General features: G+C 34.0%; 1 protein-coding gene across 1 annotated transcript; it reads right to left on the minus strand.

Moving 5' to 3' along the window:
- Positions 1-1,973: 1,973 nt before the first annotated feature.
- LOC129002754 (uncharacterized) lies at positions 1,974-7,495 on the minus strand. The gene is made up of 3 exons (XM_054430794.1): positions 7,454-7,495; positions 2,296-2,802; positions 1,974-2,018 (listed from the first exon to the last, which is right to left on the minus strand). The coding sequence occupies exons 1-3, from the start codon at positions 7,457-7,459 to the stop codon at positions 1,974-1,976; spliced, it is 558 nt and encodes a 185-aa protein (XP_054286769.1). The 5' UTR covers positions 7,460-7,495.
- Between the last annotated feature and the right edge of the window lie 17,483 nt (positions 7,496-24,978).

Consider the following 24,978-nt stretch of genomic DNA (forward strand, 5'->3'; position numbering starts at 1 on the left):
ACTACCTATAATTTAGTGAAAGTGGTCTGAATAAAATGTGGGCTGGAGTCTCAGCGAAAGTTCTAAATGTCAGGAGCAGGTTGTTTTGACCATCACTGTCTCCCATCAGGCTGCATGTCACCCAACAAAACTTTCTGGAGGGAAAACTACCGTTTTGTCAGGCTTGTTCTAAAGGTCAGGGTCGTAAAGTGTACACTTTACGTGATATGTTTTTAAGTTTTAAGATACCTAGTTGCCTGTAACTATGGATAAAAATACTATTTGGTGCCTAAGGATATGATCAGAAACACCGTAAAATTAATATTGATAAAAATATTATTAGTTGTATTTTTTCCTCATTCTACCACAAGTAACTGAACAATTAAACCAAATATTTTCCAAGTAAGAAATCAGAAATTTAAAATTGTTTAAAAATACAGTTACTGTATCTCGATAAGAAGACCCTAGATAACAAGTCACCTTTGAAAACAAGTATCATTTTCAAATCACCTAGAATTCTTCTTCTCTTCTCCATCAAATTTATTTTACCCCGTATTGTGTTTATTGTAGGAGGGGCAGACCTACAGCCCAAGGGGTTTCAGCATGTTTTTCACCCCTAATCACAATGTTATTGCAAACCTCGATAAGAAGTCAACGTTGACAACAAGTCTTAACTCATATGAGTCTTGTTATCATGGTTCTACTATATGTGGAATTAACATGACTTGAGTTTTACAAAATTGAAACCTTTTTCAAAGTTAGAAATTTCTGATAAACCTTTTAATACTCCAAGTAGAGCAAATAGAAAGTCAGACCTCTCAACTCACTTATAAATGTTCCTCTTCTATCGCTGACTTTTGGATTCTGAATTAGAGATCTCGATCTCATGCTCATCTATGGACCAGCTCTAGCCATTTTTTTTTTCAATTACAAAATAGTTAAAAGAACACTCACTAAATGCGCTACTGTCAAAATTAAATTCTTTCCTAATATTTTTATTTTCAATGCTGTAGGAGACAAAAAGTGTTGTTTTCTGTAGAAGATGCTATAGTTCATAATAAGTTATTGTCACTTCAGTTTAGTTTGCTTTGATTTGAAAGACAGAAGTTAGTACTTGACATCAGTGCACTCTGTAGGTACATCTCACACCATTCTACACTCATCCTTCACTCATATTTAGGTTAAAATACGCACCTAAGTGGCGTACCCATCTTAATGATTGATAATTGATAATTGATAATACACTCTACACTCAATTCAACAACGTACGTTAATTAATCTAAAACTGTTTACGACTTGAACGTAGACCTAGGAACGCGATGTCTATTTCTATCAATGACCATACTCACCATCAGTATATTGTTGCCCCTGCTGATCTGCTACCTGTTGTTGGTACAGGTCCAAGGGTGTGACTCCATTGCTGGGTACAGAGTAAGGGTCCTTGGTCTGAGGCACCTCTATGGTAGGCAGACTGGGGTCAGGGTCGGGGGCGAAGTAGCTGGAGGTTCCAGAGAACGGCTTGTAGACACTTGGATCCTCAGTTACCTAAAGAAATTTAATACGTGTTGTAAAATAAATAGCAAGAAACAACATTACTTGAGGTTATAGGTACTAAAAAATATAGAAAAGCTTTTCGGTTAGAATGTTAAGTACAGTTCAATTAACTGTACTTAACCCTTAGTGTAACTTAGTGTTGAACTGTACTTAAGAGATGAAAAATTATCTTAAGATATCTCTTATCACTATTACTTTTGAGGTATCATCACAATCAAGGGGTGTATTTTAATCTGCTTAGGGATGCAAGATCAATGTAGAATGAATGAACTAGCTTTGTTACTAACCACGATCAGCTGTTTTCTACGCCCATCCATTGAATTATTAAGCACAATTATCAAGGTTAGCTTGACCCAGTTTGTGAACCACCAAAAAGCTATAGACCTTTACTTAGGATCAAACTGGCTACCTGTTGATTGTTAGGTGAGCACTATAACCACTCAGCGACCCAGCTGACTTACTACCATCACCACAGCCACCTGGCCCTGCTCCCATGCTAGAGTAAAATAGATATAAGCACTTTAAAGAGATATAATCTGCCTTAATTAATGTCCTTTTGTCAAAATTGAAATTTCTTTTCAAATAACAAAATAACATCAAAATATTGGATGACACAATGTCATCCAAATCAGAGATCCAAATCCAAATCTCCAAAAAAAAAAAGATAAAGATATTATTATAAAGATAATTATTGTAAAAAGATAAAGATCCAAATCTTTATTGTAATACGTATTACAAATAAATTTGATCAAACAACCATACCTGGTATGTGGTAGGTTTGGCTCTGACTGCTTCAGCCGCATGCTTGAGCACAGCATTCAGTGCTGGGTTGTGCTGCTCTTGGTCAAAGTTAGGTGGCTTGTCTGCCGGGCTCAGGTTGGGTGCCGGAATGGTGTGGATGGGTCCTTTATCATCATCCTGAAGGAAATGCTGTGTGACCTCGGGCGTGAAAGATAGAGGAGAAGAAAGGAACTGCTCCTTTACCACTGGGGCCCGGAAGTTGTTGTGAGACTTCCAAGAGACTGGCGGAAAGGGTGGAGGCGAAGGTGGAGTCGGCTTGTGTATGTAAGGACGAGGAGGAGGTCTGATGGGGTTGCGAGGGGCGTGGATGGGTGCGGGACGATAGGAGTGAAAGTTTGGTTTGTTGTAAAGATGGTGAGGTGGTTTGGGAAGGTAGTGCAACTTGCTGGGAGGAGGAGGGCGCTTGTAGTACCCAGCGTCTGTTGAGGCCAAAAGGACTGTTCCAAACACGACAATGCAAAGACAGGCCTGCAAAGTAAGAATAATTAATGTACAATATTGTCTACGATTAGTGTTAGACTCGTCAGGCACTTGTAGATTGCTTTGGGAAAGGCAGCAGAGGTGACCAAAGACCCTAAACAAACTTTTTTTTTTTTCAATCATTGTGAATTAAAATCTTTCTTGATAAATATTTTGATCACAAGATCCAAAAAAGTGCATCCTATATTTTAGTTTATCAGATAGTTAAATACATAAGATTAATCTGACTCACCCCCCCCCCCCCCTACAAAAAATATCCTGACGATGCCCTTGACAGACTGTTAATTCATCAATTGTAAAGACAATCTGTCTACCCAATGATGATTGTTATTAACGAGTTCCACTGACGACTGTAGTTTCACTTCCTAGCACGACCCGAGACTCGAGACTCGAGACAAGTTTGTCACGTGACTGTCGTCTTGAGGTCAACAACGGTGATAGATGGAGAAAAAACAGGACGTCTTTGTCTATCCGTGTCAGCTGGAATCGTAGAATCGGAACGTCGGGCGACAGAAGGAACGATGGAATGGACCGGTTCCTCAAGTCGACCGGCGAAAGTGCGAGTGTCGTGCGGAATAAAGCGGCTACCAGAACAAGTTAAATCTTATTGACATCTCACGGGCAGGGCATATACATGGTGGAAGACTTACTTCCACCATGGGGCATGTAAACTATAAAGCGCGGCCTATAGAGCGCGGGACTTCTGTTCGCCCAGGGTTCAAATCTCGTAAACCTCAGTGTGCGAGTTCTTTGATAATGTCTTTATCAAAACGAAATGTGATATCAAGACACTTCACTTACGATGATTAAATACCCAAAACATAATCAACACGAATAATATTTTTTATCAGGTTTGGTTAATTATTGCCGTGATCCGACGTTTTGTGTAGCACACCTTCAACGCATACGTCCACAGCTTTGAGGACTTTTCTTGGAGAAAAATCCCTCTTCTAAAGGCATTGTAATAATGTACTGTAAAAACCTCTTACAAAATGGTTTTGAAATATTGACGTTTGTTTACTTAGTCTTCACGTGAACTGCGTAGGGGTAGGCTACGCGTGAGGAGTACGAAAGAAATTTCATTTCATTTCAGTAGGGATAATAAAATTTTCTTTAGGAAATAATTTTACTATATACTATTCACCCAAGTAATATTTGTCAATTAGAAATCAATATATATAATTTTCTTTTCATTTATCAATTTTACTACCCGTTTCCTTTACGAAATCCTTTACGAAATAAAACCCGTATAGGTAATGTCCAATCTAAAATTAATGGAGAGTTTGAAGTACATCTTTTTAGGCTAAAATTCCATTGATAGCGTAGGTTTACTTTTAGACCCATTCATTTTTTTGATGAACAGTTGATTTATTTATTGGTTACACTTCCAACTCTTCGTCGGTGGAAGAGTATGTTTTATCTATGGTGGAAGTAAGTGGTAAGTGGTGGTAAGTGTGCCAGTGTCTACTACAAATACAAACTACAACACTGCCATCTCCAACCAAATCACGTCGCCGTTTCTCCTCCTTCCTAATAAGTGTGGCTGTGGCGTTTGCTCGATTGCTGCGACATTGGATGTTCAAGGACAATTTGACGCTAATCCAGTAGTATCAAGTCTTCAATTACCACTTGATACTTGATTTATTTTCTTAATTATGGTGCTTTGTGAATACATTTGACATTAAATACTTAGTGTCACGTCAATAGAAAGCCAAATGGGTTATTTGACTTAAGTTAAAGCATAGACTAACCCAAGATGTGTGGAGTATAAGCCCAACGTTTAATCTATATCTATAGTTTAAAGCTTGAGAGGGACAAATTTATATTTTAGAAATTTAAAACAACACAAATAGTTATGTATCTAGTTTTATGCACGTTTACCCTCTGCTAATATCACAATATGGTATTACTTGTGTTAATAAAATTATTGATAATAGAAAATAACTTCAGTACTACAATCAATCGTAAGTAAAGATTTATTTACTAACGATTTAATCCTTATCCATGGTAAACTAGCTTTTAAAGACCAACTAACCAATTAATTTATTGTGTCATTAAACATGGGTAACGTAACGTTACTAGGCTGCGAAAAGATACTGACAGAAATAGGAAAATTTTTTTGAAATGGTTTCACTTACTCCATTAGTAATATTATAAATCTAGCTGCAGTCATAATAATAAAGCACAGAAAAAAATCGATTATATCGGATGAACAGAATGGTTAAAGTTCTGTGAAAACAATAAAATAATATCTGTACATTTTGTTAACAGTAAACCTTTTGAAAATGACGAAACTGTACCAAAGTATACCAGACGTACCTGCCAGCAGCAGTACGGTATTCATAAAAACGTTTTTTTTAACAAAACTCAATGTTTTAATGTTTTATAAAAATAATTTTTAACCTATTTTATGTACATAACTTTTATTACCTCTGAACGGAACCTGAAATATGTAATGCAGTAGCATACCGACTCAATTACAAAGTTCTTTTAAAAAGTATTTCCAAGAATAATAAGTTTAAAACTAATTGTTTCTATAAGTAATACATTGAAAATAAACTGTTTATCTATAGTCTACAGAGAGGGACAGTCGAGAGTCAATAAAAATCTCTTTCTATATACAACTGTATTGCGAACACTTTGTACAGTAGAAACTTGATAACGAGACTCTCATGGGGATTGTAAAATAAGACTTGTCATCAAGTTGACTTCTTATCGAGGTTTTTAATAACATGCGATTAGGGGTAAAATAATTTTAAGGGGATTTGAAAATGACACTTGTTATCAAGGGCCACTTGTTATCGAGGGTCTTCTTATCAAGGTTCCACTACTAATATTGCGGGAGGCCAGTTGAAGGCACGGTCAACAATGTTGATGAACTGGCAAGTCAACAAGTGATTTAAAATGTCGAGTCGAGTATAATAACCATCGATGTATAATAACTCTACATCGGGAGTTATTATACATCGATGATCATTACTAACAAAACCATGAAATATAGTTAAAGAAACTGATTTTTAATAGTAATTTCTAATAGTAGCTTTACCAAAGCTTTGCAAAAGGGCATGGACGACTGAGTATAATAAAAAGTCCGTTACAACAACTTTTAGTTAAAAATAATAGTTTTGGTATAACTTTTCGATGGTAGAACTACAATAATTAACCGGTAGTTTCCGGGATAAAACACGTACTACTCATACAAAATACATAATTTGAAGTTGTAATCAAAATTGCTGTCAAAGTATTTTTTAATTATGCGTGTCGTACCTTGTAATTTGGTTTTACCATTCAATAAAATAAAATAATTTTCGTAAGCTTATGGGTTATTTAGCCATGGGATCGAGACAGGAATAAGTCATGAATTGAATCCATATTGAATCCATCTATATCTATCTATATTTGAATCTCTTATTGAATCTATATTGAATCTATTGAAAGTGCGTATACATATTGTCCCAAAAGTAAATTGCTAAACTACGTAGTAATATTTTCAATTTAAGACTAGAATTTTAGAGCATCTAGTAAAATATAAATCTTCAAACTTTCAAAAGGATTTTGCTACAAAGGTGTTTTTATGTTCATTGTGGTGTGAGTAGCCTCCGGATTGCGAATAATAAATAGTGATAGTGGTTTAAATACCTTATTCTTGCAATCCGATTGTTAGAGTAAAGTATTTAAGTATTTAAACCACTATCACTAATGTTTTTTATGCTTGCAAAAAGTGTTTTACTGTTCAACCTGTCTCAAGGGATGATACAAAAAAACTTTCTAAGGTTAAGTAAAAGAGGTTTCTTTTTAAGTAGGATATATTTAAAAAAATTGTATGCATTTACAATCAAAGGTCTTTGTTATCAAGTTGAAAACCCCTTGATTGATTATTAATTTTGCATGGTGATTGGTGGTGAATGTTGTTGTCAGGTTCAATGCCTCACTACTACAAAGACTCTTGCTATCAAGGTTTTAGATAATGCTCATTAGTAAAACTAAAAGATTTATAAATTTACATTCAAGGTACTTGTTATCGAGGTTTGCACCTTACCTGCATGGTGATGGATAGTTAAGGTTGTTGTCAGTACCAATGTCTCACTATTACAAAAAACACTCTTGCTTTAAAGGTTTTTTTAAACTATGCTTTGTAGTAAAACTAAAATATCTATACATTTGCAATAAAGGTACTTGTTATAAAGGTTCACACCCAACCAGCTTGGTGATGGAACAACCGTAAGGCCTCACTACTAGAAGAAAAATCTTACTATCAAGGTTTTTAGATGATCCTTAATAATTATACTAAATTAAAAATTTTCTTTAATGGTACTACTTGTTATCAAGGTTTGCACCTTACCTGCATGGTGGTGTACAGTGAGGGTTGTTGACAGATTCAAGGTCTCACTATTAAAAAAACTCCTTGTTATCAAGGTTTGTAGGTGATCCATAGTTATAGTGATACTAAATTATAAATTTTACAATCAAGGTACTTGTTATCAAGGTTCACACCTTACCTGCATGGTGATGGATAGTGACGGTTGTTGTCAGGTTCAAGGTCTCACTTTTTCCATCAAGGTTTTAGATGATCCTCGATAGTTATACTAAATTATAAATTTACAATAAAAGGTACTTGTTATCAAGGTTCACACCTTACCTGCATGGTGATGGGTAGTGACGGTTGTTGTCAGGTTCAAGGTCTCACTCTCGCCATCAAGGTTTTTACATGATCCTCGATAGTTATACTAAATTATGAGTTTACAATCAAGGTACTTGTTATCAAGGTTCACACCTTACCTGCATGGTGATGGATAGTGACGGTTGTTGTCAGGTTCAAGGTCTCACTCTCGCCATCAAGGTTTTAGATGATCGTAGATAGTTATACTAAATTATAAATTTACAATCAAGGTACTTGTTATCAAGGTTCACACCTTACCTGCATGGTGATGGGTAGTGACGGTTGTTGTCAGGTTCAAGGCCTCACTCTCGCCATCAAGGTTTTTAGATGATCCTCGATAGTTATACTAAATTATAAGTTTACAATCAAGGTACTTGTTATCAAGGTTCACACCTTACCTGCATGGTGATGGGTAGTGACGGTTGTTGTCAGGTTCAAGGTCTCACTACTAAAAGGCAAGTAGGTCATCAGCGTCTCTTATACTCCCCTTTCTCCAGACGTTCCCTCTCTTTCACTCCATGCCGCTTCTTCAGTAACTAAATGTTTATTTTGAGTTTATATTTTTATTATTTTTTTTAGCTAACTTTCCTATAGGGAATAAGCTATCATCGTAGTTTTTATGGTTAGGTGTTTGAAGACTGTATTTTCTCGTTGTATGGTCCACAAGAGCGATGTGGTGTTTTAAAATGTGTATGTGTAACAATGTGTTATATACGTTGTTGTATATTTTATTTATACATGTGAGTTCGTAAATCTTCCCAAAAATTTCTCACCCAATCATGGATAGACGATTTTAAAAATATCTTTTTGAATTAGGCTCTTTAACTTCAGCTTACCATTTTAAAATGGTTTGAAAAACGTTTGTTCACTATTGAAATTATTTAAAAAAGACGGTTAATTTAGTACTTTACATTTGTATTCCACATAGTTGGTTAGCAATATTTACTAAAGAAACTCTATGGTTGCCACACAATCCATACGAAGCTTAAATGAATCCTTGTTTGTTTATTGTTGTACGGTATTATTCATACATTTTCGCAAATATTTTTGTATAATTTAATGTTTTCAAAATTTTGTTAAAATTTTCATTCTGTGTTCCTTGTAGCATCAAATATAAGTATCCTATACGTCAAGTAAATGTTATTTTTATTAAGTAGGTACTGATCTCAATGAAAATTCCCTTTTGTTTTGAAAATATGTTTACACGATTTTACAAATATATGCAACCGGATTGCTGCCATAGACGTTTTAGTTTTTGGGCTGTAGTATATTTATTTTGTTTTTACATGCGTACTATTAAAATGTGTATAAAGATTAAACAAAATGTTAGCTACTTAAAACTAATGATATAGCAATTTTAATTTACAGTTAAAACCTATGTGTTATGTATATCGTTTTCACTTACCATACACAAAAAAGGCTTGGTAAATTTCCAAGAATACAGATCAGACACCCCGACCATAGACAAATAGAATTTGTCTACGCCCTGGCCCAAAGGTGAGTTTAACATTTTACATACAAATCTTGTGTGTGATTTTACCTATTAAATATCATAGTACTCTCATCGCTTACCCATGATAAAGGTTGTTACCACCCTAATGGGAGAAAGTATGTGTCAGATTGCCGATACCATTTATTTATTTAATAGTTTTTTATTTAATAATTTACATACCGTACATTGAGACGAAATGCGGTTAAAAAACGAGTAAGTTGATAGTAAATGCAAACCAATGTGGCAGGAACTTAAAAAAATAATGAATTTTACTGAACTATTATACCAATAAAATTCCCAAATTGGCAAAATACAAAAACCCAATACAAGGCCGGGGCGAGACAAAAGTGGCAACGTTGCAGTCCCGGCCTAGCAAAACAGCTGTTGCACTACGTAATTCACAATGTAGCATATGCGCAATGTTTATGTTTACACGTTTGTTAATTAATTACTAAATTACTGTTATATTACCATGACAATAGCACGGCTGTTGTCACGCACCAACACCGCGGCCTTATTAGAGGAGGTTTTTGTTTATGGGTAGCATATCACTTTTAAACTTACACACTTAATGATTATCTGGGGTTTACACCCTATTTTAAAAAAAAATATGCTCATATAGCCTACGGTGAAACCGCCACAAATCAAAATAATCTTTCAACTGTACCTCACTCGCTCCCAGGACTAAAGACGGATACATAAATCTAGAGTAACTAGGCTAGTTTGTGGGAACATCATTACTGTATTGGGGATAAAGACAAGTCTCATCTTCAGTCTAAACAACTAGTTCAATGTACGATGTTCAAGGAGAAAACTGTTATCCGCAAATAGTTCCCTCATTTTTTATTCCGTTAGAGGAGGCTATGCATACTCAACACTCAGCACAACAACACTTAATTGTTTTTAATAGTGGAATTCATTCCATATTCTCCTGCCAGTTTTCATGCTTTTCAACATATTTTAGAAAAACATTAGATATTATCAATAGAGATCAAAACAGGTTATCTAAAATCAATTTAATTACTTTAATTTTAATCAATTGCACGTTTCAGCACCCAGCTGAGTGGATTTAACGCTCGTTTGGTTGTAGGAGCAGGTTTCCAGTTTGATCCCATAAGCCTTTGGTTTAAAAATGAACCCAGCAGTCCTTGAACATTTGGGCTATTGAAATTATCCAGGCTAAGAAACAGCTGATATTAGTCAGTAACAAAGGTGTCATTGCATCCATTCACCCATTACACAACATTGATGTGGTAAAGTCGTAAAAATGATCTACTACATCTTCATCTCCATCTCTATAACCTTACGTATAATTGGAACGCCAGCTTCTTTCCAGCAAGGATTTTATGAGCTACGAGACGCGCTATGAGAGGTGTCTTGGTTATATCTAAATTTAAGATTTATCTGAGGGAACAATAAGTCTATAGTGTGTGTTAGTATGTTTCTCTTTTTTGGGACTCAAAAAGGGAATATCCGAAGATTTCTATTACTCCTTGAAGAGTAAAAAGAATTGTAACAACAGCAAGTGGGCAGTGTGTTGGTCTAGTCAGCGGATAAACTTTTCTAGAAATACTATCAATTCCTGTCGATCCCAGCCAGCCAACACAGAATTTTGTGTTTGCTGAATTCGGCTTTCTCAGTTATCGCAACTAAATCACTGAAGTGGCATTTCAAGAAAAAGTAAAAGTAACTTGGTAGAAAGTCTATGCCGCTCATATTTTTATTTCACTTGTCATATTTACATTCTTCTGCCGTAAGACGAATGACGGACTCATGACTTAACTATTCACTGAGCTAGTAGTTTTACCCCCTCCAAGGCTTATCGTGACGTGATATAAGAGTGTACAAGCCAACGAAAGTATGCAGATGTGTGGATTACAGAGAGCTCAAACTAGTTCAGAGCCGCAGATGAGACAAACTGGTTCAAATCTGCTGAACGTCCAGTCTCAACCAGTGAAAGCAGCTATCAATAATGGTGTCACTTGTTCAAACGATGCCGCGCCTGCCTTAACTTACCAACATGTGAGCCTGCCTTACTCGCGTACTACGTGAGCCTGGTTATATACTACTACTACTGTACTCACAAAGTTTATGCTTCTATCGGTACTGTGCGTGAGTTTTCCCTCTCATCTGAAGAAGTCCGCGAGGACAGATGAACTCTGTCTTTTATAGCAAGGAGGATACTGTGGTGTACCCTCCAGCTTTCATATCACAGTATTTATCGCTGTACCTCTCTACAACTCTTGGTTATAGACTTTCTGGCTATTTTGTGCACTTTCCTTACTCTATAATAAAGGTTACTGTTTGAAATCTACTACTATCTTTCGCATCAAATTTGATGGAGAGTTAGTTTCAAGGTCTCCTAACATTAGAAATTCATTGTTGAAAGTGCTTCCCACCTAATTGTTGTTGCCGTTGTAGGTAATCAAATTCCTGTAAACACGAATTCATTAAAGTTTGCCTACCTCCAAGCACGTCCAAGCTAAGACTATAGGTTTTTAGACCAAGGGTCAAAAGGACTAAACACATAATGGACATCTTCGAACCTCTTTTGAAAACTTCAATGCCTAATAATTTAACTTGATGTTGGATAGGATTCTTATTTGTTTGAAATCCGAAGTTTTATGAACGCCACCCTCTCAATCTGGCTGAAAAGATTGTCTATATTGAGCTCAGGAGTTAATAATCCGTTTCCTGGTCCTTCCTTAAAATTAGAAATGTCTAATTATTAACGCCTCCCCTATTATTTAGACATTTAGACGATTGGCGATATGGAAATGACAACGAAAGCTCTTGTTGGCTTCTTGTATAGGACAGGCCTCTCAATCATAACGTCAACTCTTGCATTTCAAATGTAGATATGTCCTGTTATATTGTTCCTTCTTCAAACTATTCATCCATCCAGAATCTTGTATCGTATTGCTTTCATTGTTGACGCACTGTCATATATCATTCTGAGTTCTAATCAGTGGTTCTATGTTCTTTCTAATTCCTCGAACTCTCTCCTCATTCCTCTTACTGTATTTTTCTCAACTCGTTTTTAAATAACACGTGTCGTTTTTGTTTTCTCTTTCGAGCAGGCCTACATCGTGTGTTCACTACGTTTGTCTCTCAACTAAAAAAAGAATATTTAATTTTATCTGTTGTAAAGTTGATTGTCGATTATTTTGCAATACTAAAAATTGATAGGTATGTTTTACGATTTCGGAGATTCTACAGGATGGACTTAGATAAAAGTAGAAACTTGTCTTCCTTACAGGCTGTAGATACGTAATACGTTTTTACTGGGATATTCATATTAACGCACACGAATCGGCAAGGACCTGCACACCCAAAGATAAAAAAAAAAAAAATAAAAAAACTGCTTGGCTTATTTCAATTTTAACTAGCGAATTATCCATGTAGGAAATAAGTTTTTATGTTATTTTAATGCTGTATAATATTTTTATACTTAAAAAATGAACCAATGAACTTTACAGGCGAAGGCATATACTTGCACTATAATTATTTGATCGATTATTTTCAAATATACATCGGAATTATGTACTTGTCAGAATATTGAAAATGAAGAGGTTATTTTGTATATCCAAAAATTTGTTGAGCGATTGTTATGTTATTACTTCTAGGCTAAAATTACCTATCGGATGCAAGCGTATGAATATTTAAATTTTATATGTTCAATATTCTTTCTAGATTAGCTTTTATCAAGTGTAAACCACCTTTGACAACAACAATAGTCGCTATTGAAGTGCCTAATTAGAGATCCGTCTGACTAGTTGTCGCAATTGAACTAAACCCATGTGTGACGTAATTGTACAACCCCTATTGCTTGTTTATGGGTAAATTTCGATAAAATTTGGCAAATCTATTTATTTTATACTGAGCTACCGTATCAACATTTCACTAAAACACTTTATTTTATTTTCTGTCACAGTATAAGTACTCGTTAAATCTATTGTTATTTAAATATGAAATATATAAATATTTAAGGAAAAACTAAAGTGACAATCCAATCTGGCAAATGGAAATTCGGTTGGACTGCATGTGTGCTGTGGCAGGGGTGTTATTAGTTTTTATTGTGGGATAAGTATTACAGTATATAAAGGTTCATCCAGGAAAGAAACGTGCCAAGCGAATGGTAATCGTAAATAAATGTCACAGGAAGCAGAAAGGATGGAAAGCCGTTTTACACGTCGCTGGATTTCTCCAAACCGCCTCAGGAGGTCTTTCTTTCTTGCATGAAGAGAAATATCAGAGCTATTGGCTTAACTGGTAAAAAGTGAGACTTGTAATTCTAATAACCTTTTCTTAGAATTCCCGAGCCTCAGCAAAAAAACAGAATCTAAAGCTAAGTTAATCTTTGTGTTTAATGTGTTTCCTTGATTGTATAAATTCGATGTCGGAAAATGTATAGGCCTACAATTTGAATTTACTGTTTTATCGTATTTGTGTTTTATAAATGAAAATCACTTTAAAAACCTATAGATATATTTACACGTGCTGTCCATAGTTACTATACGGAAATGACGATTTACCTGTCGATTTTGTAGACTATGTTGGCAAAATTAATGCCAGTTTTCTTTACCAGTCCAAGCTAAAAGGGGACCCTGTGTCAAAAAATCTTATAAGAACAATTTTTATTATCAAAAATTAATAATTCACCACGATCCTCCTGTGAGTTCCTGTGATCTCGAGAGATGTTCACAATCGTGACAAGTCCGAGGTACAATGACGAGGGTCTTCTGGGTTAGTTTGGCCTTGGGCCAAGGGCGGTCCCAGGGGGGGGGGTCAGGGAGGTCATGACCCCCCCAAAATATTTGTTATATATAAACTATTATACCAGGGGAACTTTAATAATTTTTATTGCAAATCGTTCTGCCAAATTGAAATTCATTGTAGTCTTTAACTCTTTACACTTGTGGCGAATGAGAGAACTAATTACAAACTCTAACCTAAAACTCATCATTCGTTGTAATGTTGCGGTATTCCTTTGATATTAAAACCCCAAGTCTCAATAATGCAAAAACATGACATTATACAAGTTTATTTTTAGACATTTCTTTGACCTTTAAATAAACTGGGAAGCTTGAACACATTAAACTAGGCCCTCAAAATAGCTTCAAAACCACTCGTTTTAGCACGTTATTTCCAAATTTTCCCCCATGGAATACCCCCCAGGCAAGTGACCCCCCCAAAATATATGTCTAGGACCGCCCTTGCCTTGGGCCACAATTACCCTAAACTGTACTGGTATTTTAGATAACTGGGTAAAACAACAAGAAATAAAGTAGACATAAACGCACTCTAGGTGAAATTGGAGAAAATATATTGTGTTTATTAATTTAACATATAATTGGTCAACTGGCTCGTCGAGCAAGTTACATAACGGTCAAATAGTAGTCCAACATTAGCATGCTGTAAACAACCTGATCCTTATTTGATTTATTGTGATGACATGTAAGCGAGTATGTTATATCTTTTAAATATTACTTGTCAGTGGGTGATATAGAAGGATCGGCCAGCAGGTGTACATCAGAGTGGAAGATGTGAGGTCGTGTCGCAGGAACAGGAAGAGAGAGAGCGTCCTTGAACGTCCTTGACCCATGTCGGTCATTGGTCTTGGACTTGAGACGGGTTAAATAGAATCCACGATTATATGCGGATCTATTATGTTTGTTTGGCGATCTTGATCGGAACTCCTAGTTTAATTTATGTAAACAGTCTGGTTATATGATGCTAGAGCTAAAGGGGGCGTTTCTACTAAAATATTGTGAAAGTTAGGGGGGGGAGGAGAGAAGGGCGGTTAGTTTTTTATTCATCTAGGTTTAAGCCTGGGAATTGTGTTCCACAATACTTCAGGACTTCAGGCTAAATCCAGAGGGTGCTGCAGCATTTTCACTGAGATAAAATAGATTAATTGGTGAATGGTGGGATTAGATCCCGGAACCTTGGAGACCGAAGTCCCGAGCTCTACCACTATAGACTAGGGACGCTCCCCCAGGAGGGCGTGTATATTAATGTATATGTATATAAGGTAAGTCAAGAGCTACAGTAATTATTGAAATTGTAAAGTAAATAAACTCGTGACAGTATACATCAGATAAAGATTTTACAATGGCATTTGGAGAGTAATATATATAATGGCAATCCAAGAGCAGATAAAGTGTCGAATATTCAGCAGCAACAAATTATTGACAGATTTTCAAATACCACTGGATGTTATGGCACTCATGCTATGGCTATAGTCATGGCAAAATATTGCTAAAGCCTCTATAAAATCATTAAGCTAGTTTTCACAAACCAAAGTAAAACAGAATGATAGTTGTTTTACTAATGCAATGTTCGAGGTTTAGTACTTTCATGTCTAGGTGCTAGACATAGAACTCGAAAGTGCTTCTTTGCCGCGAAAGTAGTGACATCACAGTACCTGTTCGACATGGGACCATTGCTATACCATGCATAATAACTGCAATGCATCACTATCACTATCACTTCAGTTATTTTGTCACGCTACGGAGCGGCGCACCGCCACTATATACGTGACTTGCTATCTTTCTGTTGTGATTAAGTGGAGGGAGTGAAAATATCTTACTCCCTATGAATTTCTTTTGTGGATTAGAATAGAATAATAGAATGTATCTTGTATCCAAGGTGGCTAAGAATGCCTAATTTTTCCCCTTCCGAAATTTCGATGATGATTTTCGTAACTATATAAAAAAGTTGTAGTCATAGTTTGGTTCAGTCATAAGGAAACATATAACTTGTTTATGAATGTAAAAACTAATCTCCCTTTTTAATATTAAAACTTATATAAAGCTTATATCAACTAATTGCATAACAAAAACCCCATTACTGCTGAATAAAAGACCCAGTAAATAAATCTAATTTTATTTTTCATATCCCTTATTTAGTTGTTGTAAAAAATTAACTTATTTTTATGATAATTTAATATGTATAAACTATATCTACAACTTATGTATTACAGGTTTTAAAATATTAGTACAGTCTATCATTGAGCTTGAATTCCTCTTTTATTTTATGTGCTCAACAAAAAAATCTTAATAAAATTACGGGGTTGAATTCATGACAAAACGCATCACACTATCATAAATCAACCTAACACAATAAATCTATTATTTAATACAAGGAATGTATAAATACCCCCGCCGCAGCAAACCTACAAACTAAGCGAATTTCAACTTGTCTGATTACATATTTACTAAAATACTTCCATAAATAAGACATATTTATTCCCAATTTTTAAATAACATTAGATTTAACGAGTGCTTAGGTTTGCTGCTACGGGGAAGGTAAACAGTGTTTTTTGACCAAATGTCAATAGTATAGGATGAAATAAAGAAGTTTGCCAAATTTAATCAACATATCCATAATCAAGTAAACTACAACAGTTTTCATTTTCTCCATAAGAATAACATGGCATTTTAAATTTGCATTTTTTTGAATTTTCTCCGAAAGTATTAGCATTTACCATTGTATTAATAGGCAAAGGTATTAGGCATACAACAATGCTTCAATATACTAAATTATTTATTTTTTTAAGCTCTACAAAATGGTTGGGAAAGAAATTCCAAAATTTTATGTTTTTAGGGTCAAAAATTGGAAAAACCCATATTTACCCCATAAAATTCCACATAAACCCCCGTTCCCATGGTCCGATCATGCAGGTTCGCGAACTCGTTCGAATAAATGTAGGTTTACACATTTATACCAAATTTCATCAAAATCGGATAATTTTTGTTCGAGTTATCATGCTAACGGAATTATATATATATGAATTTGAACGAATGGTGTTTTTGGCCTCTGGGGACCTCAAAACGAAAAAGTAAATCGGTCCTGGGTCCAAGTCTTACCATGAGACCTACAGTAGTAGTATATTCCCTATAATGAAATGGAAATTTGCTAAAATAATTGTTATACAAACGCTATTTGTGTAATACTTGGCGAGTGTCCACAAAAGGAAAAGAACTATTTTTATACCCAAGTCGTAAAAAAATACTCAAATTGGTGGGGACAGCTCACTTACTCTACAGATCATAGACTATACGAGCTTTTTAAATAATATTGAAGGTTCACTTGCACTACAGGCTCGTATACTATACGAGCCTATCGAAAATAAAAAGTAAATGAAGAGGGTTCACTTACTCTACAAATCATTGTGCCTATGAGCCTCGTGTATTATATTTAAAAATACAGTAGGAAGGTTCGCTTACTCTACAGATCATAGTGACTATGAGCCAAGCTTACGAATTATTTGATAATTCAGGAATCGGCTCGTATAGTATACGAGCCAAAATAATGAATAATATAAATTATAGGAATAGGCTCGTATACTATACGAGCCTGCAGAAAAATATTAGATGGCTCACTTACACTACAGATCATTGGCACAATGATCCGTAGAGTAAGTGAACCCTCTTCAAAATATTAGATGGCTCACTTACTCTACGGCTCATTTAGCTACTCGTTGCGCGGTTTGCGTTCGTGAAACTCTAGGCGCTATGCCCGGCTTCGACTGCTGCGACTGCCTACATAAGTGTATTGCATCACCTCAATTATTTATTAAAACAAAATAAATATGTATGCACAAGTAAATTTATTACATTTTTGGACTGAATACTTTAAAAATGGAGGGAGCATGACTTTTATGTTTAATTAAATTAAAAGTTATAGAATAAAACATATTTTGACTATGTGATTTGATCATGTTATATAATACACACTTGTATGATCCAGATACAGAGCTACAGACAAAACCTGTGGTCCGATTTAGATTAAATTTTGTATCTGGATTCATCCACGAGTCACTAATTTTTTAAGCACGGGTTGAGAAATAATGGCAAAAATTTATAAAAACAGTTCACCAGTTTAGAATATTTCTCAGTTACTGTGAGTTGCAAAAAAGTGTATACAGAAGCATTTGTGTTCACAGAAAATATAGAGGACTAGATGTATACAGAAGATATATTAAAATACAATACGCATACAACTATCAACGTTTACATATGTAAAATTAATGAATTTGTTGTGGTATTGAGTATTTTTAACATTATGACGAAGCCTTAACAAAATATATTTTTTTAAGGAGTTCTAGGGTGTTAAACTATATTGTATTTATCTTTTGTGGAAGATTCTGTCCACGATTTATGATTGCTAACAATTTAATACAAAGATTTTTATATTGTCTGTGATTTAAGTCTCTGTACGTGAAGACTAAAAACACGAAACAAACTTTAAAGGGATAGAAAAGATTTGATCAGGAGCTGGCGTTTGATACCTTTAGGGAATAAATATAGCCTCTACTTCAAAGGTATACATGGTGAGGTAGCCTCTGGAAGTCCATCTTCAGGTTAACAAAAACGTCAATAGGTCATCTAACCAATTTGGTTAGATGACCTATTGACGTTTTCTGAAGATGGACTTATTTTCAAGTCCGAAACTATAGTAGTGTAATACTGAAGAAGGATCACTTGACTAAGCCAGGTAACTTAAACCATTTAGCTTAAAGTTATACAAGTTGGTTTCACACCAACATTTCATGCACATATGAAATTTATATAATTAATACGCGAACACGAAGTTTGTCGGTTGAATCCTCCACCATTTCTAAACCGATTTTATCCACTGACGTTTCATTGGAAAGAGCGTGTTGCGTAGATTTGCAAACTGGCCTAAAATTTTTGAAAAAGTCCCTTGGCCTCTGCCACAGTGGCTTTTTATTAAGTTCCCATGTTATCCTTACGATGAACATAATATTGTTTACATCAGCTGTTTAATTTAATTGTGTTCTTTGTTTTTCAATTCAACGAAACGCATTGGTTACATTAACTGATTTTGTGGAAATTAAATATCTATCTATATATTAATTACGAAAGCCGATTCTTTGCGTCAAAATTGTGGGCGACTGGGTAGTCGTAGAACGACGGGAGAGGGTTCAAATTAAAGGTCTCGATCCCGGAGAAATAGTGAAATTCCCCAAATTTTAACACAAAATTAGACATAACCTTTGACTTAGTCAATGATATAACGTAAAATGTTCTCCATAAGAATAGCATTAGAAGCCATTTGTCTGTTGATTTTTGTTTACCTCAATACAGCTGATCGTGATTTATCATTAAGCCAGTAAGCAATATTACATTTGAATTTAACTAGTTTGCCAGTAAATTCTGCAATGTACTGTATACTATATAAAACCAGGGATGACGTTACATACAATTGAGACTTTTGTCGTTATGTCTTAGAATGTTGAAATTAATTTTACTGTGCAATTTGCAAATTTGTGTATTTGTATGTAAATTAGCCAAGCGCATGAAATTTAGTAGAATCGTGGGAGATGGTTAAAATCAAAGTAAATGGAAGTAGAATGGCTGAAATATTTAAGCTTTGGTTTTTTTAAACATATGTTCACGAAGTTTACAAAATTATTTTACTTTGATTACATTTCTTCACATTAGTAGGTTATTGTTGTGCTGAAGAAATGTTTAACATGAAATAGCCCCATTGACTAAATAATCAACGATGCAAGATTAGTTAGAAAACTTCTGTTTTGTTTTTATTTCAAAACATATATTGAAAATTTATTCAAAACTTTTGTTTTAAATTTCATAACATTTAATTTGACACGTAATTGTAGTGTTTAATCTATACTTTGTATCGAGTGGAATAACCTTAACAGTTACTCTAGAGAATAACCTGGGAATAAAATTTGAAATAGGTTTGTACAGGCAATACATATATTCCTTTCATTAATTACTATAACAAATTCCAATGGGCGGAAAAATAAAATTGTTTGGAGTAGATTTTAATTTTAACCAGGTATCTACTGTCTGTTGCTCCAAGGAAAAAAGGTTAAAATAATATAGCCCAACATGCATTGTATATATATATACAATCTATATAGATAGTGAAGAGAGAATCTATAACAGTAAACCCTGGAGGTAGTTTTCGATTCTTCATGTTTCACTAACCAAAAATATGTACCTATATTAATTGCTGATGAATTTGTTTTCTTGATTGGTTTCATTAACATGATAATGGAACCCTAACCAATGGCAAAAGAGTTAGTAATCAGTCGATGATTAGCTTTTTTAACTGTAGGCTAAATAAATAATATAAACGGTAAAATGTTTTCAAACAAAATTTACATCCATTGAATGAAAAATAATATACTATTAACATGACTATAGCTGATATGGCTTAGCTGTCGGCTATCTGTACATTGCGTCATAACAGCAGACAGCGCTATGTTATTAACTTAAAAATTATAACGGATTAGCAAATAAATACTTTACTATGGTCTTAACAAACTATGAACCCACTGAACGTTTAAATTGGCAAATTTTAAAGAGAGTATAAAGTCAACCACAGCTTTAGGAGGAATCCCACCACATAAGCTGACACAGAGAGTAGTTTATATTTTATGTTGATCAGAAACGAAACTAGGGCAGCCTTTACACTAATTCAGTTGTGTCTTTACAAAAGGAGTAGAGCTATAATATTAGAAATAATAACTGGGCCAGGGTACTAATATGAGTACATGTATTATTGTAGCACTGTATCGATTCTGACACATAGATAATTGTATTCTTAGTTTGTTTAAATATTACAATAGTTTGTTTTACATTTGAGCTTTTTAGGGACTTATGTCCCTACAAGCCACTAGTTGATCAATATAAAGCCCAAAGTACACATGAACTTTTGTGAAAACTATGCCATACATAGTCATACATAGCATACAACTATGCCATACAAAACAAGTCATACCCCCATAAACCATATACTTAAAATGTTCGTCATGACGAGAAAACTAGCGCAAAACTATCCATTATTTCATAAACTGCCCTTAAAGGTCGTAATTGCTTTCCAAGGAAACATAGGAAAGTCATAGAACGCCACCAAGTAGCAGAAATCGAGATTTTTTAAAAATATTATCGTTATCATCCTATATAAAAGAAGAACACCTACAATATGAAGATTCCCACAAACAATGAACAAGGATGTTATCGAAAGTGCTACTATTTTGTAGGAAAAACGGACTTAACTTTAGGATGATTTGCAAAGGAAACCCCTCTAATGCAGAATTAAACCGGTACGGCAAGGACATTATATATGTTTTCATAAAAGTCAAGTGATATTAAAATAACATGACTACATCCAAGAAACCTTAACAAAACTTGCATTGAAGGATTCGCATTATTCACATTCAAGGGAAACAAAAACCCATCTGAACAACATTAGGGCCTTACAATTCTGCATATTTTCAGGTAAATATAACTTACGTTATAACAGTAACTAGCCAAATTAATGCCAATATATCTATCAAATATTACAATATGTATAATTTTACACTAATTTTTAATGAAACAGTATGTATTTCTTGTAATTTCAAGCAATACATAATGGTAATTTGTAGGAAATTTTATTCTCTTTCAGAATATCACGCTCCACTTTGGTCGATTTCCTCGCCATTTCAAAGTTATTTGCAAAAACGTTAAGCAACCTCCAAATGTATAGTAGTGAGAAAATACTGAATTAAAGATGTTGTTTATAAGCTTTGTACAATTAAATCTACAGTTCTACTGAACCGATTTTATTAATTAAAAGGTCATTGGATAGCATAATTTGTGAATACTGTATTTGCAAATAATTATGAAAGTACTGTTGAGGTTGCAAGCAAGATCGTTTGGATATAAATCGATGATAAAGAACTCAATTTTTTTAACAATTTGTGTTGGTCGTGATTTAGCTGTGTGCTTTAATGAAATGGGAGTGGTATTTCAATGAAGGTTCTTAGGTCAAAACAAATAGAATAACGTAGTTAGAATTAAGTAAATATATTTAAAACTAAATTCCATATCCAAGATATAATACAAGTTTATACTTTATGATTGAGCGATACAGTATCTTGAACTTAACTGATGAAAACTATCAATATCTCAAGTTAAAGCTTTTGAAGTATTTAAGACCAAGACATATAAAATAACTTAAATAAATATAGAGTTACGTATCATTGATTGCAGATAGGTAATTATCGTTGATTCGTGATTCAGCAGTGTGCTTTATCTTGAACTTAACTGATGAAAACTATCAATATCTCAAGTTAAAGCTTTTGAAGTATTTTAAGACCAAGACATATAAAATAACTTAAATAAATATAGAGTTACGTATCATTGATTGCAGATAGGTAATTATCGTTGATTCGTGATTCAGCAGTGTGCTTTTTAGGTAGTCCGATCTCAATAAACAATAGCTCAAATAAATCTGCGGTACGTCCTTAGTTGGCCAAAATTATGAAAATCGGTCGGGTAGAAGAGCTAACCAGACTCGGAAAAGAAAAACCAACTATTTTTATAGATGGTAATAATTGGATTACCAGTATGTATAATCTAATCATACGAAACATCTTACTAATATTATAAATGTGAAAGTTTGTGTGTTTGTTTGTTTGTTTGAAGTTCGATCATGCTTAAACCACTGGACGGATTGGGCTGAAATTTGGCATGATGATAGCTTACATTCCCGATTAACATATAGGCATATTCTTATCTCAAAATTCTTTCGGGCTCCGCCCCAGTGGCTCTGTGATTCGCCATGTTTACCTTATGAGTATTCATATTTAAAGGGAATTAAAGAATTTAGTCAGCTGTTTCAATTAAAAAAGTTGGTTCTATGATACGGAAAAGCATTAAAAAGTTATAAGATTTACCAACAGGGTGCAGCACTATATTTTTCTTTGCATTTATGTAAACAGCTAATTTTAACTAAGCAGCAAAAAAACTGTGATTCGCAATGATAACTGTCAAAGTAGGATCGTTTACAGTTATGTTTATGTTTTTCATTTCATGAATAATTTGTGATATTTTGCGAATTGTTGATAATTTATTTTTCTCTATTGTTTAGGTGAAGTGGTAGAACATTATGGCTATGGTAGATGTGTAATACTATAGAATACTGTAAATTTAAAATACCCCCGCCGCAGCAAACCTGCAGACTAAGCGAATTTCAATTTCCCTAAATGGATTTACACTAAAATGTCTCCTTAAAAATATCACATTTATTCCCTATTTAAATAGAATCAGTTTAAAACATACTTAGGTTTGCTGCAACAGGGAGGGTAAAAGTGTTTTTTTATGTAAAATGTTAATAGTTAGTAATAAATAAAAACATTTTCCAAATTTGGGCAAAATATGTTTATAAACAAGCAAACTACAACAGTTTACTTATTCTCCATAAGAATAACATGGGAATTTTAAATTTACAATTTTTTGGAATTTTCTCCGTAACCATTAGGCGCATTATAACGCTTCAATATACTAAATTATTTGTTTTTTTAAGCTCTACAAAATAGTTTCGAAAGAAATTGCAAAATTTTATGTTTTTTGGGTCAAAAATGGGAAAAACCCATTTCTACCCCATAAAAGCCCCCATAAACCCCCGTTCCCATGGTCCGATCATGCTGGTTCGCGAACTCGTTCGAATAAACGTAGGTTTACACGTTTGTACCAAATTTCATCAAAATCGGATCATTTTTGCTCGAGTTATCGCGCTAACGGATACATATATATATATATATATATAAATATATATATATATATATATAAATATATATATATATATATGAATTTGAACGGATGGTGTTTTTGACCTCTAGGGACCTCAAAACGAAAAAAAAAATCGGTCCCGGGTCCAGGTCTTACCGTGAGTACTACGGTAATAGCTTATTCCCTATATGGGAAATTCGCTAAAAGCAAATTTTATCAAACTGTGTCCTCCCTTATTGCAAACGCAAAGCTTGAGTATAACTGCAATAAGCATTTTATACTTATATTCCAACCCCGTACGAAGGACGGGTACTCTGCTAGTGTGTTAATAATTCAACAGCTTATTGTTATCTAATTAATTTTTCTTTATAAATGTTGTTGTTAACAATTTGCATTTGTAATTAAAGTGTGTTCATTAGGTTTAGTATGTGATTCTAATGTTATGTGCTTAAACTGTACCATTAATATTAGTGAGTAAAGTGGTGTATGGATTTCATAACCATTATTTTACTAGAGACCGTTGTGTTTAACCACAACGGGTAATGTTGCTAGTTAGTATATAAATGAGTTCTTTACTCTTTATTTGTAATATAAATTACATCATTATATTATGTAATGACATTTTTAAGAGGGTTGACCCAATTCCAACTGTAAATTGTATGTGTTGTTTATAATAACTGGGGTTCTGTCATTAACTTGTACAAAACTACAGGGTCTATATTTAAACAACTTAATAATCACTTCTACATCACAAACACAACACACAACATTGGATTGAGAACAGACTGTTGCTAGTAGATCTATAAAGCAATTCCTTTGCTTCCTTCATTAGATATAAAATATGGACTAACAAGATTGGGCAACATTTAATTGCGAAGCATTCGTTTTGGCTTGAAACTGTCAGATATTGTATTTGCGAAGGTTATTATGTATTCCTATACAGTAATAGTTTTTCCAGTATATCTGGAAAAGTGCACACTAAATATGGAAACCAACTCCTGTTCTGAATTTAAGAAATTTCTACTTACTCACAAGATTCCCGTACGTAGAACGGGCACCAGCTAGTAGTTAAATATACTTACTTTAATAAAACCACTCGGTCATTATAGAATATCTACTGTGAAATAGGGATGTGATTCCTAATTCCAAATCAACTAATTATTATTTATTATTTAATTATCGTCTTCAAATTAAGTGATGGTTGCTTTTAAAATAATAAATTTAACATAAGCAAATCCATATCTATCTGCAGCAAACCTTCAGACTAAGCGAATTTCCATTTACCTGGCTTAATTAATACAAAGATTAAATATTCCCTTAAAATGGTCATTTTTCCTATTAAAATAACATTAAGTTAATTTTAATATGAGTACTTAGGTTTGCTGCTACAGGGAAGATAGGTGTGTTTTTGTTGAAATGTTGATAGCTAAGTATGATTGTTATTGGTCTGCCAA

Source organism: Macrosteles quadrilineatus, unplaced genomic scaffold, assembly GCF_028750875.1.
Source record: "Macrosteles quadrilineatus isolate MER2022 unplaced genomic scaffold, UCM_ALF_1.0 Scaffold_1__1_contigs__length_201487025, whole genome shotgun sequence".
Classification (NCBI taxonomy): Eukaryota; Metazoa; Arthropoda; class Insecta; order Hemiptera; family Cicadellidae; genus Macrosteles; species Macrosteles quadrilineatus.

Bases quoted from the DNA above. Each gene is read 5' to 3' on its own strand.
- LOC129002754 (XM_054430794.1), bottom strand. The intron at 2,019-2,295 runs GTATGGTTGTTT...GCATGGGAGCAG, and splicing joins CCAAACCTACCACATACCAG to GGCCAGGTGGCTGTGGTGAT.